The sequence below is a fragment of the Melanostigma gelatinosum genome (genome assembly GCF_949748355.1).
Source record: "Melanostigma gelatinosum genome assembly, chromosome: 1".
Classification (NCBI taxonomy): Eukaryota; Metazoa; Chordata; class Actinopteri; order Perciformes; family Zoarcidae; genus Melanostigma; species Melanostigma gelatinosum.
The window spans coordinates 15,083,736-15,099,459 of NC_136634.1; the positions used below are offsets into that span (position 1 = coordinate 15,083,736).

General features: G+C 43.9%; 2 protein-coding genes across 3 annotated transcripts in view; one reads left to right on the top strand and one right to left on the bottom strand.

Moving 5' to 3' along the window:
- plekhg7 (pleckstrin homology domain containing, family G (with RhoGef domain) member 7) overlaps positions 1 to 9,502 on the bottom strand; it is a 10,519-nt gene extending 1,017 nt beyond the window's left edge. The window contains exons 1-12 of one of the 2 annotated variants that reach the window (XM_079278699.1): positions 8,779 to 9,502; positions 7,948 to 7,970; positions 5,576 to 5,679; positions 4,765 to 4,802; positions 4,300 to 4,401; positions 3,733 to 3,882; positions 3,405 to 3,500; positions 2,590 to 2,688; positions 1,922 to 2,035; positions 1,374 to 1,548; positions 391 to 506; positions 12 to 99 (exon numbers count right to left, since the gene is read on the bottom strand). In XM_079278699.1, coding sequence (XP_079134825.1) covers positions 12 to 99; positions 391 to 506; positions 1,374 to 1,548; positions 1,922 to 2,035; positions 2,590 to 2,688; positions 3,405 to 3,500; positions 3,733 to 3,882; positions 4,300 to 4,401; positions 4,765 to 4,802; positions 5,576 to 5,679; positions 7,948 to 7,970; positions 8,779 to 9,399 — 1,726 coding nt within the window. In that variant the 5' untranslated portion in view covers positions 9,400 to 9,502. Of the gene's footprint in view, positions 1 to 11; positions 100 to 390; positions 507 to 1,373; positions 1,549 to 1,921; positions 2,036 to 2,589; positions 2,689 to 3,404; positions 3,501 to 3,732; positions 3,883 to 4,299; positions 4,402 to 4,764; positions 4,803 to 5,545; positions 5,680 to 7,947; positions 7,971 to 8,778 lie in introns of both variants that reach the window. The other variant, XM_079278698.1, reaches the window with a different exon arrangement.
- A 3,748-nt stretch (positions 9,503 to 13,250) lies between these two features.
- Positions 13,251 to 15,724, top strand: part of itpr2 (inositol 1,4,5-trisphosphate receptor, type 2) — a 48,225-nt gene continuing 45,751 nt past the window's right edge. Inside the window, exon 1 of the mRNA XM_079270306.1 lies at positions 13,251 to 13,380. Within this exon, the coding sequence (XP_079126432.1) occupies positions 13,289 to 13,380 (92 nt within the window). The 5' untranslated portion in view covers positions 13,251 to 13,288. The remainder of the gene's footprint in view (positions 13,381 to 15,724) is intronic.

A 15,724-nucleotide genomic window follows, 5' to 3' on the forward strand; every position in this document is an offset into this window, starting at 1 on the left:
GCTGTGCACACCTGTGAGCACCACCTTCCCTTCATGCAGCAGACTTCTGTGAGAAATGAGATTCTCCAGAGTGACGGCCTTTAAGAGATGTTTCAGATTCTGAAAGAGAAGCCGTCAGTCAGGTAAGAGGAAAATATTTTGGCCTTTTGCCACGTGGATCGATACTGAGAGAGCTGAGCTGCTAACATAGCTAATGATGACACACTGCGGTGTAAAATGTGAACAGCTTCCTTTGCTTTTCATGATATCTGACAGCAAGATAAATGATTGGACCATCCTGTCTGCACACAAAATCTATTGGAACATGAAGTGTTGGTGGTCTGCCAACAAAAGCTCTCACAGACGTACAAATATAAATTTACACACAAACACACCGCTAACCAGACAGACCTCAGGGACGACGGCACGCTTGTCTCTCTCCCATACAGGCAGCCACACCACGGCGTCTCTCAGCTGTTTCACCTTCTGGTAGTTATCTAGCCATTTCACCTTTCCCTCTAAATCACCTGGAAGCAGAGAGGCATCCTCTCAATCAAGACGGACACAAATAGAAGAAAAACAACTGACTCCTGAATTTCAGTAGTATTTCTAAAAATAATCATGTGTTTAAGTCACATAAATAACAGATTATATTTCAAATGACAGATAAATTGTTCTTAAGTGCTACTTTATTGTCTTGTGTTTTCCTGTGTTGTGATGGTTGCCTGCTGAATACGGGCGTTACCGTGTCGTGAGCGATTACGCCACTTTACAGTAAACACACACACCCAGAGGACATTGCCCTACACCTCTTAGCCGCGGCGATGACACTCCGTGTCAACCTGTGCTGCTCTGCCGTGCTTTTGTAATGGTTTTATGAAAGTATGCAGTCAAGTATTTGTGAGCCAACACCGTTCGGTTTCTGTTCGGATATTTGCTCAATCCAATAAAAATTCAAATTGAGGTGCAGTGCTGCAGCACATTTCCCACAGCCTGTCCATCTAGTTACAGCATGCTTTGAGGAATAAACGGTCAGGGCTGCTGTCCAAAACATGGAGCCTGTTTGCTCACAAGCTCGCCTGACACGGATAAACTACTATCTGCTTAACAAGCTTCTTGTCCCTTACTTTGCTCGTCAAAACACCGGAATGATGAAACACACAAGTCGTGAGCTGCTGAATGACATAAATGAGACGTGTGACACTTGAAGCTCAGTGGGATGTTCAGCAGGTGAAAAGAGCTTCGAACCCGACACTGTGCTTACACAGTCAGTGAGAATCTGCTGATAAGGCAGTGGTGAAATGCTCAGGTGGTAAAAAAAACATCACTGTCTTATGTAAATAAGAGTTTGTAGTGATGCATTTTTTTTTTTAGTTCAGGTTCAGGGTTCTCACATATCGATGTGTCCACTTGCTCCGTTATATCCTGCAGGCCTCCGGCCTCGTCCTCCCTCTGGCATCTCTTCTCGATGTTCCGCAACAGCAGAGGGTATCGGGTGAGCCTCTGTAACGGCGCCACCAACAGGTCACGCAGTTGCAGCCTCCGGCACTGTTCGTTCCTCTCACACCACTAGGGGGGAGAAAGAGAGAGGACAGGGTGAGAGGAGGGCTGTCGGTGGGAAAAGGAAGAAGGTCAGAGGGGTTCAAGAGGGGTAATGGGGGGGGGGGGCACAGAAAAGAGTGATATTTAAGACCAAAATACAAGCCTAAGAAATACATGAGTGTGATGATGGGGAAGGTTACACAATGGACAAATGGTCACATTCCCCTCTTTTGCAGGCCTTGGTGACACTGAACTGGTTGTTTGCTGTTTAGGCTGCGATGTTGCTGTGTGTGTCCTCTCTGACACGTTTTTACAGCTCTGCCTGCCGCCTTGTTTAACAGTACACGTGTCCTCGCCACCGCTCTGACACACACACACACAATTTGGCCGCCCTCGGTACCTTCACGTAAGATCCAAAGTCCTCTCTGGGCTTCAGGCTGTCCAGATAAAGCAGAGCTGTGGAGTAGTTGAGGCAGTACTTCTGCAGGCAGTGACATAAGCTCTCCTGGAAAGCCTGCCAAACAGATAGGAGGGTTATAAAAACACCAGGATGCAGACTGTCTGGTCATATCAGCCAACAAGCTGCAGATAAACAGATCATAAAAAGAAGTACAAGATTTACAGAAATGGCCCTGTGTGTGAAATATATTCTCCAGCTGCTTCTCGTGATGCATTATTGAACAGTGAGATGAAGAGGTTTCTATTTGTTTTCCTTGATCTTTGGAGCAAAATGATTCATTAACAAAGAACTAAATATGAAACTAGGATTGCTGATCTGGATTGTTGTGTCGATGTTTTTCTTTAGAAGAAACTGAACCGGGCAAGCCGCAAATGTGATTTCCTATTATTGATGTTGTATTCTGAAATATATTAATGTGTGATATGCGTTTGTTAAATAAAACATCTTGTGGCGCTTCACATTCTTGCACTCCTGAATATAGTGCACACGTATCCAGCATACATTTAGACAAGTTGATCTTCATCGTCTTATCAGTGGAGTTTTACAGCTGAGCGAATAACTGAGCCGCGACTGCAGGCCGAGTCGGCGTGTTTGTGAGTGACACTTGCTTTGCTCAGCAGCTCCAGCAGGATGGGCCCGCCACCCTCCGGAATCTCCAACGTGTCCTTGATGACGCAGAGGAGGTTGTTCAGGAAACCAAAGCTCACCTGCAGCAGAAAAACACTCAGTGTCAAGTATCACCGCCCAGCCGTCGTACCTCGGTCACGTTCAAGTTCCACGCCTTCTGTTTCTCACAGATAAAACAACGCAGCTCTGACACAAAGAGACACACAGGTAACTGCAGTGTAACCGTGAGAATGCTGTGGCACAAGGTGCAACGCACTTCAGTTTTCTCAATTAAAGGAAACAAACAAAAAGTGAGTTGATTCCCCATTAAAAAACTCTATTAAGTGTCTGAGACCACTACTGTAACTAATAATAAATTAACGAATCATCTGCCCCGGTTCCATCTGCCAACAATAAGAACAGTATGCATGTCACGCATGAAGACGTTGTTTTAGACTCTTTACAGGTTTAAGACAGCTGTTAGGTTGTCCCGTTGTTTTATTTAGGCTGTTGTACAAATATCATTTATGATTTTTCTGTTTGATTCTGATTGTATCACATATTGTCTCTTGTGTTCTCTGTCTTATGTTGTTAGTCTCTCACTCGTTATCGGTGCTTTCCTGATTAGATAAAGCTTTCATAAATAAATAATACATCTTTTTATTTAGAGCTTCTTTTTCACTGTATTCCACCTTTTGATGCTGCACAACAAACAAGAGGTATTATAACGCTGTGAAGGGTGCTGCTGTTTGTAATTGTTTGCATAACACACCTAAAAATAACAGGCCACATGCTGTTCATTTGCATCACGTCTCACCAGGCAAAGCTCATTGAGGTTCGCAAACAGCCTCCAGGAGTCGACATCAGCCAGGCAGCTCCTCATCTGCAGGTTTGTGAGTGTCGCCAAAAACACCTGAAAGCAACAAAAGAGCAGTCGGACAGAGAATACCCTCATCTGTCGTGCGGGCATTGAATTTCTAATTCACTCTGTGAAGAGACTGTGACATGAACCTCGCAGACAGGAATGCGGTGACAAGACCAAACACACAAAGCAGCAGGCGTTGGGTTTCATTTGGGTTTGGTCGATTAATTGTGTGTGTGTGTGTGTGAGAGTGTGCATTCTGAGGCTTTGTTTGGACCGTCACCTCTTTGAGAACCATGAGCTGATCCAGGAAGTAAACACACTCGCTGGTGAAGAGTTCCCAGATGGCCTCTTGTCTCTTGAAGCCCTGAGGGTCGGAGGCAGCGCTGACCTGAGAAGACTGGTCCTGCAGAAACTCCGCCAGAGAGAAGTCCTGCACACAGACAGAGAGACGAATCCATGCTTAAATAACTCTTAAGAAAGACTGGAACATGAGACATTTCTTATTAATCCCTCAGAACATGTGATGGTATTAAAACTGCGTACTCTGTCACTGTAAAGTTCCACCAGCCTGACTCACTCAGCCGAATGTCAGTGTTTGTTTATATACGCGTGCAGGGTCACACTGACTGGTAGCTGCCTAGAAATTCTGGTTCTTGCGGAACGTGAATGGTGCAGGAGCTTCCCTCAAACTGCCATCCTGTCTATTTGGACAGCAAATCTGTATCTCTTTGTTCAAACTCTGACTTTGCCAGCATTAGAAGTCACTGCACAGTATCAACATGCTGATTTACATGACAAACAGTCCGGATGCTTCAGGGCTTTACTGCCGACAGTGCTCACTTCTCACCTTATACTTCTGAAGATCAGCGTTTCTCCAGTCTTGAATCTGAGATGGCGAGAGATATTTTTCAATATCTGATGCTGTGCCTGTCTGCGACTTCCCTTTAGTCTGAAAGGTGAAGGGAGAAGTTATTCTATTGAGCACATTTTGAATAGGTCTTTCAGTTATTGATGCGTGTTGATCAAAGAATAGGACATGTTTGCACAGCCGTTCTATTATCTCTCCATATGACGATGTTGAAAAAACGACGTTTGAAAACGGACAAGTTTGCTTCTGCATTTAAAATGTGGAACAATTACAAAAGCTGTGCGGGGCAGAAGGGATAAAAGGAACCACATTAATCTGCTTTGGGAAGTGGGTCAGAGAACAATGTCCAAACCAACTGCCCACTGCTAAAACAGTGCAACACAAAGCCACAAGCACATCGTTGCCACCAGCCACACACAACAACAACAACTGACAAACACCTACCGTACTACGCCTAAAGGGCCACTTTGACTTCTTAGTATCTGTGCAAAGAAACATTAAAAAAAGGGATTATGAACTGAAGATCATGTAAGAATGTGTGCTGTGCAACAGATGGGATTAGAATCAAACAAACAAAACAGTGTGTTGGGGTTACAACTGTGGTGGACTTCCTTTTTTGCCAAAATGAGAGGTTGAATTCCTCACAAAGCGACAGAACATATAGTGTATGTGTTGTGCATGATATGTGGCTTTGCATGAAAAACAGACACACTGGTAATGTGCATCCTTTGAAGCACCGACACACACAGAATATGCAATTCATTCAAATTCCAAAGTCTGGCATGGAATTTCATGATCGAACTTTAATTCAACTCATGAGTGAAAATGACAAAAGTCCAACCAGGTTACTAAACCTCCTGACTCGACACCTGGACTGTTTACAAAAGTACCATAAGCAATCAATAACAAAGGGAACTCTTTGGTGAAGTTCCACTTCCTTCATTCATGGAGAACGAGAAGCAACCAAACTTTGATGCTCACATGTTGCTTGGATTGCCATGACAACATGCAAGGACGGGTTACTGCCAAGCATCACAGCTCATTCTGCTCTTCAGGACCGAGGTCCATTTACACGCTGACCGACGGCAAGCTACACCGATCGGTACATGAGGGGACGTCAATCAAGTGACAGGGTTAAATCAGCCACTTGATTCACAAAGCCAGAAACCATACCATTGAAACACACACACATATATATATATATATATATAATGTAATGTAATACAATAAAGACTTCGACCAGAGAAGTTTGAACCGTTTAATATGTCAGCTGCTCCATTGGACACAAAAAGGTCTCCCGGTGAAACGTCCAAGCCGGGCAAGCTGACCACCACGGAGCTCCGTCTCCTTTCCTGAAGGCTGAGGGAACAGTGAACAGCTGTTAGTCTTTGGCTGACAAACACACGAAGGTTAAAACTGGTAGTAATGCTCCATATTTTCAAAAACAGCTTCATTGGACCTTTGACACTCACTGCTACAAGAACTACTATTATTCTGTTGTAAATGTTATACAGCACAAAGAGAATGGACTTTGCGCAAAGCCACAGGAAATAACTGAATTCCTTTTGTCTTTTACACGGATGAAATACCACGGAAATACCATCGGCATTGTGCAGCAGACAGGCGATTAACACGAGTAGCAAGAAATGATAAAGGATAAGTGTTGTGTGCCTGGCTTATGCGAGGATAGCTGTCAGTGTGTGCCAGTTATAATCCTCTTGGTTTCCTTTTCACAGTAAGTAACTGAGGCATGGCTGTGGCTGGAAAAACACAGAGCTGCCCTTTAGCCTCAGGCAAAGCTCAAGCAGCCTCTGTTCTCAAGCGTTCTGACTTATCCGCTGCTGTTGAACTTCAGCGGTTACCGAAAGTAAAGCCAAACGTTCAAGTGTTGAAATTAAAAACACTTGATTAACACTCTGAAAGCGTAATTGAATTATGTTATGAAGGTGAGGCTGAGCCTAAATGTAGCCGCTAAATACCTTGGAAGGGCTTGAATACATTTGTCACACGAATAGAACAATTCTAAACGTGGTCAAACTTGATTGCCGACTGGCTTGACTCCGACAACCGCAAAACAAATTGTCCCAACGCTGAACAAGACAGTCAGCAGAAATAAGACGCACGCCAACCAGACCGGCTGGTTTTGGAACGGTTCACTTTCAGCCCGCTGACACTGATTGGCAGCTGGTCAGTGACCTGCGTCAGCATGCTGCCCTTTCACTTCACTAACTGTTTTCAGGGTCTTGCCTTTGTCTAGAGTTCAGAAGTAGATTTGAAATGATCTGACAAAGCAGCAATAATGACACAAAGTCTGAGTTATAGAATCCATTGGTAGGTTCTAAACACATGATCAGGACATGATCGGACCAGGAGGACGGCGGGCATACAGATGAGGGCTAATCACCCTGTTTATACACTGAGGTGGAGCAGAAGTACAAGCAAGGGGAACAATGCCGGTACTGGTTTGTCTCTGTCTACTATCATCTGTAAAATCTGCTCTGTTAGACTGAATTGTTATCCTTTACATCTCCTCTCATAATATCCCCTCAAACAGTAGCTGCATTTGGGCTGCTGTGCCGGCACAAGAAGCAAACGAGACTAACTTGAAAGCACAAATAGGCCACATGACTCCATGACTCCCACCTGTACACTACGAGGGTAAGTTAGTCTGCAACAGAAACGGGAGCACACTGGTGCGTTTTGTTCCCTCCAGGACACTTTTGTTGAACTGTGAAAGCACCAACTGTTCATTGCTCTCCCCGGTAAACCGATACAACTCCAGATCAATGTATAGGCAGGCAGGGCTGAATCAGTCAGCAGCAGCACCTGAGCACTGTACAGGATGCGTGGGGGTAATGGGACAGTAAGAAAGGCCCGATTACTCCTCTAAACCAGGTCAGTGCCTCCTTGCAGTTGGTTCCACAGCATCCTCACAATGACATCTTGTTGCTTTGTGACCGCTCAGAAAGCTTTCCCTGTGTCCAGCCTCTCTGCCACTGAGAGCACTTGTGAAAATAGATGTTCTGTTCCCCGCACAACAAGAGAGATAATGATGCCCGTAAACAAAACTGTCCCAACCAATGGCTCGCAGGGCCCCGGTACAGGGACAATAGCTGCCTAATTATCCAGTGAGGGGAAGAGCCCGGCAGCCCATTAGGAGGGGTGTGGGTGGCAGTGAGAGAAAACAGCCTTAATGAGGGTTCGTCTGGCCCATACATAACCATGAGACTCTCAAAACTTGAACCCACCAAGCTTATGCTCCATCAACAAAGACATGAGCGATAATGAATGAACAATGGGCTCCTTAGAACCGAAGGTCCAACCATCCTCGCTCACGAGTGTCCTGAGCACAGAAAGCATGGCACCGCACGGTGCTGGATGTAGTTGCTCAAATTAACATGTCAAGCAAATGATTCGACACCGTTTTGGCCGAGAGAAGACGCTGTGGTTAAAGATGGAAATTAGAGATGTATGAAAAAGAAAAAAAACTGTTGTCCGGCTTATCGGTTACAGGAAATGTTTTTACCACATTCCTGATATGCAAACATGTTCTCACAAGCTTGAGAGTGAAGTCTGTGTTTTTGGGCCATGATGACGGGGCACACAGACAGTCCAAAGTACACCTACCTATTGTGACAAAGCTCTGTCTCCTGCAAAAAGAGGAAAACACTGCATCAGTGGACAGAAAACTTGAATTTGTGACAATTCCATCAAAATATGCGTAAAACATAAACTACAGTAAAATGTGCTGAGAAGATGAACGACTTCTTGACAATTAACTGGCTCTTGAAGTTCCGGCGTGTTATCAAAACCACTCCGATCAGATAGTTTTACACACTCATTTACTTTTTCATATCTTCATGCTCTGAAGTTTCCAAAGCTGTAATTATTATGCTATTAACAAGCCACATGAGCACCGTGCACTCGGCATCAAATAGAGGGCGCGATGACCGCCCACCGCTAACGACACCGCTATATCACTTTCGAAGAAGCTCAAATTTGAATCGGCATTTTAAGTGGTCGCTTGGATTCAAAGGTCTCTGATATCTGGAGGAGAATGCCCGGGACTCTATTGAGAATGTGCTCGGTTGAATACCACGAGCTGATGAATAGATGTCCCCATTATCTTTTTCCATCGCTCACTGACCCCTCCATTATTGGGTGACTGCTGACTGCGGCGAATAGGGGCCCAAGGAGCGCACTAGTTCCCAGGGTTCTCCAAGGCAGTGGGCTTGGTCAGAGCTGTCAGTGCATGTAACTGCTGATTCATTTGCTGTCAAAAGCTCGCATTGTGAGCGACCACCGCAGGAGGTGAGGAAGAATGAGGGGAGAGAAGACTTCCACAAGGAAGGAATGTGTAACCATTTCAGCCAGACTAAAGCACATGACCCGAAGGTGAATCGAATTATTACAAATGCGTCAAATTAAAAATCACACAGACAACTGGTAAAAGCTCACCTGTACTCCGCTATCAGGGAATCCAAAATGTTTAATAACCGTAGGATGAGCACTCTGGCATTCTTGTCTTGTGGAAGCGATACCGTTTTCGAAAGTCTTTGATCTGTTTGATCTGGTTCTCTGTCGGCCGGAGGATGAAATGAGCTGGTGGTCGTGACAGCTCTCTCCATCGGAGAGGGGGCTTGCTGCCAGAGGAGACTTGACTCTGTGTACTGGGGACAAGAGGTTCATGGGGGACGGCTCCTCCTCAGTGCTCTCCATCATGACAGGATCCATCAGAGGGCGTCTGGTGCTCCTCATTCTCCTCAACGTGGGCGACGTGGAGATGCGGGCTGGGGCCTGCCGGTCAAACTGGATGAAAGGGGCCACCAGGCCGTCAGTGTGCCCCAGGGGCGAATGTCTCAACTTGGAGTTTGTCCGCGTGAGGTCTATGTGCATTATGACCGGGTTGCTGGTCTGACACTCCTTGTGCTGAAAAGGCCCCCAGTCCGTTTGGGTCTGTGCATTCGCCACACCTGTGGTGACGACTTCATTTTCAACCCACTCGATGTAACTCCAGCCCAGTTTATTCTCAACGTCCTGGTCCTTCTCCTGTCGGATAACGTGCTGCAGCGAAGACATTATAACCTCACAGGCATTGTAGTGCAGCAGAGAACGTGTGATCTAGTGGTCTGAGTTATGGTCAGATGATAATCCTGTTGCATTCCAGCACCGTTCACCTCTCAAGCTTCTGGGGGGGAAAGAGTAGAAAATGTGTCAATACTCACAAGCAAAACGAGGCAGACTGGGCCCAATTTGCCCCCTAATCTCCGGTAAGGGGATTTGAACTGGGTTGAAAATGGTCAGTTGGCAGCGAAGTATCCTTCAAAAGTTAAAGTACATAGTTTGGTAAGCATCAACACATCTATATGTGAGTGTGTCTGACAGCGTGTGGAACCAGGTAGCGTAGACGTGGTCAATAGGGTAACAATGCAACACATGTTTAATGGTAGAGTAACAGCATAGTGTGTCAATTTAAGTCGTAATAATGTGATGTGAGACACAAAGAACTGAAAGAAGCCATGCCCCTTATTTCAGACTATGGTCTGTTCTGTTCCACTGATATAGACTCTTTTAGTAGCTGGAGACACCACACTGTCTGTGTTATTAACGTCCCCCCCACCATATTGGGTTGATGACATTGTTTATTCAAAGCCGCGCGAGCTGTTAACTCGGCACATCCACGACCACGAGGCAACAAAGATATAACGTTATCTATAAAAAAAAAAGAAACAATGTATGAATAAAGTATACAGCGGTATTAAACTGCGCTGAATATATCGTCTGTGTGAAAGACGCTCGTTAACATTTAAGAAGTCAGGTTTACTTACATACACCGGCGCCTCGCGACGACTTGAACGAATGGCGGTGAAGTGAAGTGAAGTGAGAGAGAGAGTGAGAGAGTGAGAGAGAGAGAGTGAGAGAGAGAGAGAGAGAGAGAGAGAGAGAGAGAGAGAGAGAGAGAGAGAGAGGGAGAAAGTCTCTGACGGTGTTCAGTTGTCTCACAAAACACAAGAGTGAGGAAACAGGTCTGTGCAGTGCGGAGCGGCGGAGGGAGTGGAGCGGTTCATTGTCCGGAGCTGGTGGAAAGGTGCGACTGTGCACTGACTGCATGGGAACATCAATACTCTCTCTCTCTCCCTCTCCCCCTCCCTCTCCCTCTCCCCCTCTCCCTCTCTCTGTAGGCGTCCCTCCTCCTCCCATACACTAGATGTCCCTGTGTCTTTTGGTTGTCTGTTGCAGGTGCTGATTTTGGGTTGATATTTCTGTTATTGCTATACACTGACACACACACGCACACACTTCAGGACTGACAACTGATAGCTTTGTATTTATATTTGTGTGAAAATAAAAAATAAAAATATCAGCAAAAAAATACACTGTCATGGTGAATATAGTGGAGTAATGTGAAGATCCATTGTATTTGTTTCTTTAATTCTGAACAATTTACATTCTACAGTACATTACTACAGTACGTTACAGTCATGCCAATAAAGCTAATTTTAATTGTGCTTTTTTTTCCTCTCACTATATGAAATAATAAATTGAGACTGTACAAGACAGTAATATTTATTGGTTAGCGGAATTGTGAAAAATGACTCCGCTCATCGATGCTTTAATGCTACTTCCATGCAGTAGTATACCAGTTTTTGTACCAACATTAAATCATTTTACAGCATAAATGTTCAGCAGGATTCTGTGACGGAGGAGCAGGCTATAAATCAACAACTCTTTCAGAGCTCTCAGGGCATTTTCCTTCCACCATTATGCCACTATATCTATTCCAATAGTGTTTGAAGATTCATTTTTTGTGTCACTGTGAATATGACTGAGGGACCTGTCGTTGGCACATGAAATTGCCCTTTCTGGTCCGTTTGTTTGTATTTAACACAAACTCAAAGTTGGGAGAGCAGCAGAATTACCTGTTGATCCAGTGAAGTGAACACTAGAGGGCGGTGTAGGTCAGTTAATGGGGACTGCCTGTATGACGTAGTGAGGTTTGACCTCTAGCGGCCCCTGGTGCGTCAACATAGGTAATTACATGGAAATGTCCAGAGCCAACACTCGGTCACAAAAACACTGCTAGTCTTCAACATCAGCAAAAATAATCACCACCTTCATTATAATACAGAATAAAATATTCAGAACCTTTCTGCTTAAGTACCAATACAACAATATAAATATATTAGCTGATAATACTTGTGCACTTTTACTTAAGCAGGGGTGAGAAAGCATGGCGTTTGACTAAATGTACATCAAATATCAAAAGTAAAACTACTCATTCTGCTGAAAAATGACGAATAGGCTGTGACTAATAGGCTATGGCATATCATTGTATATGACATTATAGTACTGACATATTTATGCAAGCAGCATTTTACTGTTTTGTAACTGGTTGAGGTTGCGCTTAATTGAACAATGCTCTGTTCTTTGTAAGGGGCCACAGGCAAAATAGGCTGGAAACTACTGGTTTAGACTTTTCTCACTCATCTCTAAAGTTGTAGATGTAAAATCCTAAAAAGTGACCATGTACTACAATATTCTGAGACATTTAGAGGAGTATAAGTATAAATTATCATAAAATACCCAAGTAGAGTGCAAGTGCCTCACAGTTGTACTTATGAACAGAACTTGAGTAAATGGAGTGTGTACGTTTGTATTTCAGCTGTAAACTACTGTGACTATAAAATAAGAGAACACACCGACATGTCACAAAGAAATGACTCGACAAACCACACCTGCCCAGCGGAACAATTACTTCCCATCAGCAACATTTATTTTACAAAAAGCATGATTCCATGACAACAATAAGGACACTTTCTTATTAGATTGTTCTACATTACAGTATATTTCACGGAAATTAATCAGAAATGCTGCAACGTATCTCAGTAAGCTTTATTTGTTTATTTGCCATTTTTTGCAGAGAGAAGGCTGATTCTGAGCACACAGAATAAAAATAATTGCAGGGATACAAGACAACACTATATATCTATATATATATCTATATATATATCTATATATATATATATATATATATATATATATATATATATATATATATATATATATATATATATCTATATATATATATATATATATATATATCGATATATAGAGAGAGAGGTTGTATGTCCCAATTAGCAATTTATGCAATTTTATTTATTTATTTCAGATGTAGCACAATGTAGCAAATTGCAGTCCAGTTTACAGTTGTGTTATGTACACTGAACACTTTGTTATATGTAAACGTGCAAAATGGAGACAACACGCAGAGCTTTGCTGGTGGTTGAGTTTGAGGGAGAAAACTGTTTAGGAATTGTGAAAGATTTGTTCACCACATTGCAAATTGTGTGCCAAAGCAATGAAAAGTGATCCACAGTTTAGTCCAAATTGACTTGTGTTTTGCTGACTGTGTGAACACTTTTGAAAAAGGGAATAAGTCTTTATATTCACAAGCCTCATCAAGTAATATTCCAATAGAAACACCAAGTCGGTAGTCTGTTGTTAAACTGACTTTATGATACTTTTTGATCGCCCAAAACATTACCCACAGTACAGCTGTATTTTCTGAATGCATTTTCAGAATAAAAACAAAAACACGTCATTGAACGGAATTCGCTCAAAGCGCTGACAGCAGCAGTCTCCTCCCCCTGGAGTGGATGAGAAGAAGAGCCTCCGGTAGCTGCCTGACATACAGGAAGAAGTTGAATAAGTCTCAAAACACAGCGCTGTCTTTCAAAAAAACCAAACGACACCACTTTCTTTTTTTCCTGCACTTTCGCTCCCCCCCCCACCGCCCGCGCGCCTCAATCGACTTGCTGAAATGTAGAGCTGGAACAATGAAGGTGAATCTGAAGACGCTGTAACGTGTGGATTACTCCCCCCCCCCCCCCCCCGAAGAGAAGAAGTAGCAGTATTTTTTTTTTAAATGGAGAAACCGGAACATCTCTAAAACGTCTATTGAGTGAAAATGTCAGAGCACAGGTCCAGTTTTCTTCACATCGGAGACATTGTGTCCCTTTACGCGGAGGGCTCGGTGAATGGCTTCATCAGTACTTTGGGGTAAGTTCCTCATGTGTGCCTCGTACTCTCTCTGCTCACTGGGGAGTCCACATGGATTAATCCGCTTTAATACTTTCACTTTGCGGCTGTCTCTCGCTAGCGTCACACGTTCACTGTAAACCGTTTCAGTCAAACGAGCTGAGGCCAAGGGCCCGTCAGCGCGCAAACTGCTGCTTCTCAGGAAACTCTTCACGTTTTCGCAAATGTAACCGGAATGCAAAGCAGCGTGTTACCCAGGTAGACACGCGCTGGTGCTTACAAGCAGAACTTTCTGCTGTGGTCTCCATAGCAGGGTCCGGGGACCCGTGGGGCGACGTGAGGATGTGTCAGGAAGGTCCTCGGCAGAATAATGTATCATGTTTCCAATCATTTGAAGTTCTGATAAGGAGTTCTGATGATTGTTAATGCTGCTCACTCCTCCTCACCTTCACCCCGGAGGCATTTACAGATATTTCGTCTGTATGTGAGTTCAGTGACCTGACTTGAGTAAAGGAGTAAACCAGCTCTACGCTGAGTGCTTTGTGTCCATCCCTTTTGCGTAATATAGCATAGTGCAGCAGCCACGTTTAGAAGAGATCTGAGCCACACTTTGATTTGGAGTTTCCTGCCAGATTCAGTCACCAGGGCATCATTTCAAGCATTGGTGACCAACCTGGGGCCCAGGACTCCCTCAATGGGTCATATCTTAAATTTGAGGGGCCCACAAGATAAGTAATGGGACAGGAAAGAATAAAGAACATACCATTTATATTAAAATGTTCAGACATTTTACTACTCTTCTTTTTTTGGGGATCGCTGACTGCTCAGAAACATATTCAATTTATCATGAGGCTAGAAGACACTTCCTGCGTCATTTCAACCTTTAATAGTTTTGGAACCACTGCTTTGTTTTTCTTTAAGTTTGTCTTATCTTATACTGTCAGTTTGACTCCATACTCGAGGCTGTGTGTAGGCGTGATGGAAACTGCTTTTCACACAGCAGTGTAAAACAAATGCCATCAGCAGTTTGTTTTTGGGGTTGTAGTTCCTCCTGAGCTGGAAGCCTCAGCAGAAGGTGAAATACCTCGGTGGTTCCAGGTGCACTCTGGTTTCCGAGCCTGCAGAACAAGCGTGGAAAGATCGACTGGCCCTGAGGAATGAGTGTGCCCCACCCACATCCTCTCCCTTTTTCTCACCCTCCGTTTTCTGTTTCTCGCTCTTTCGCTTCCCTTTTTCTCCCTTAAATCTCTCTTGCAAACAATAACTTCACAGGACAGCCGGCGTAGTCTGACATTAAAGCCTCTTCTTTGAGCTGTGGAGAATTAAAACAAATCAAAGCTCAGCTAATGACAGCTGAAACATGTTAGCACCGTGACTTGCAACCTGTTTGAACGCAACAGTCTTCCCTGCCTCGCTATCTGCAGGAGTGTACACATCCAACCTTCTCTTCGTGAAAGGCTCCCTTAACTGTAAAGGCGTGTGCCAATGCAAATGTAAGCGACTGCACACACGGGCTGTGAATGTCATGAGGCAAAAGTGCACAGCGGCGATTGTTCACAGCTCCTGTTGTGGTGAAGCAAAGCAGTGAAGCTCTTATCAGGGCTACGATAACTCTTGTAGCTTGACAGGAGTATTTCATGAAGGGCTGTGCCAGAGCTCACCAAGGCCCAGAGAGAGAGAGGCCGACCCTGCAGGAACCTCCCTGACCCACAGCTCCTGATGTGAGCACAATGAAACCTCAGCTACACAAGGCTGCGCATGCACTTGTTTGCTTTTGGATAACATTCAATCTGCAAGTTCTTCACACCCCTTACATTGCAAACACTTCAAACGCCGAATGACCTTTTTAAATGCCTGATACGGTCATTTGACTGATCCAGAACCATAAGCGACATTGACCTCTTGAATTTTCTCACATTTTTAATGATCAGAAAGGATGATTCTGGAGATTTGTTGGTTTCATAGTAAGCAATCAATTCACTTCATTGTGGACCTGTAGTGTATATATGAGAGATGCATTATAAGACAACGATACAATGATTCTGTGGCCATTATTTACTCAGTGTTTTTCGAGATAATTATTTTCCCATTGATTTCTAATATGTTCCATGAGAAGTGAAATTATCTCGGGATGCATGTAAAGAGGGAGTGCATGACTTCATCAGCACATTGAAACATGCAAAAACAGGTGTTTGTTGTCGAGTCTTTCACAGTTTTCTTCCAGATGAGTCATACCTCGGTTGACTTTATTTATTTTTTCATTAGAAAACACTTGACAGAACAAGCATACCAGACCTGCTGCTCTGCATGATATTATGCTGTATTTGTTCCTGTGTTGTTGTCTCAGTCCACTCAACACAAGCAA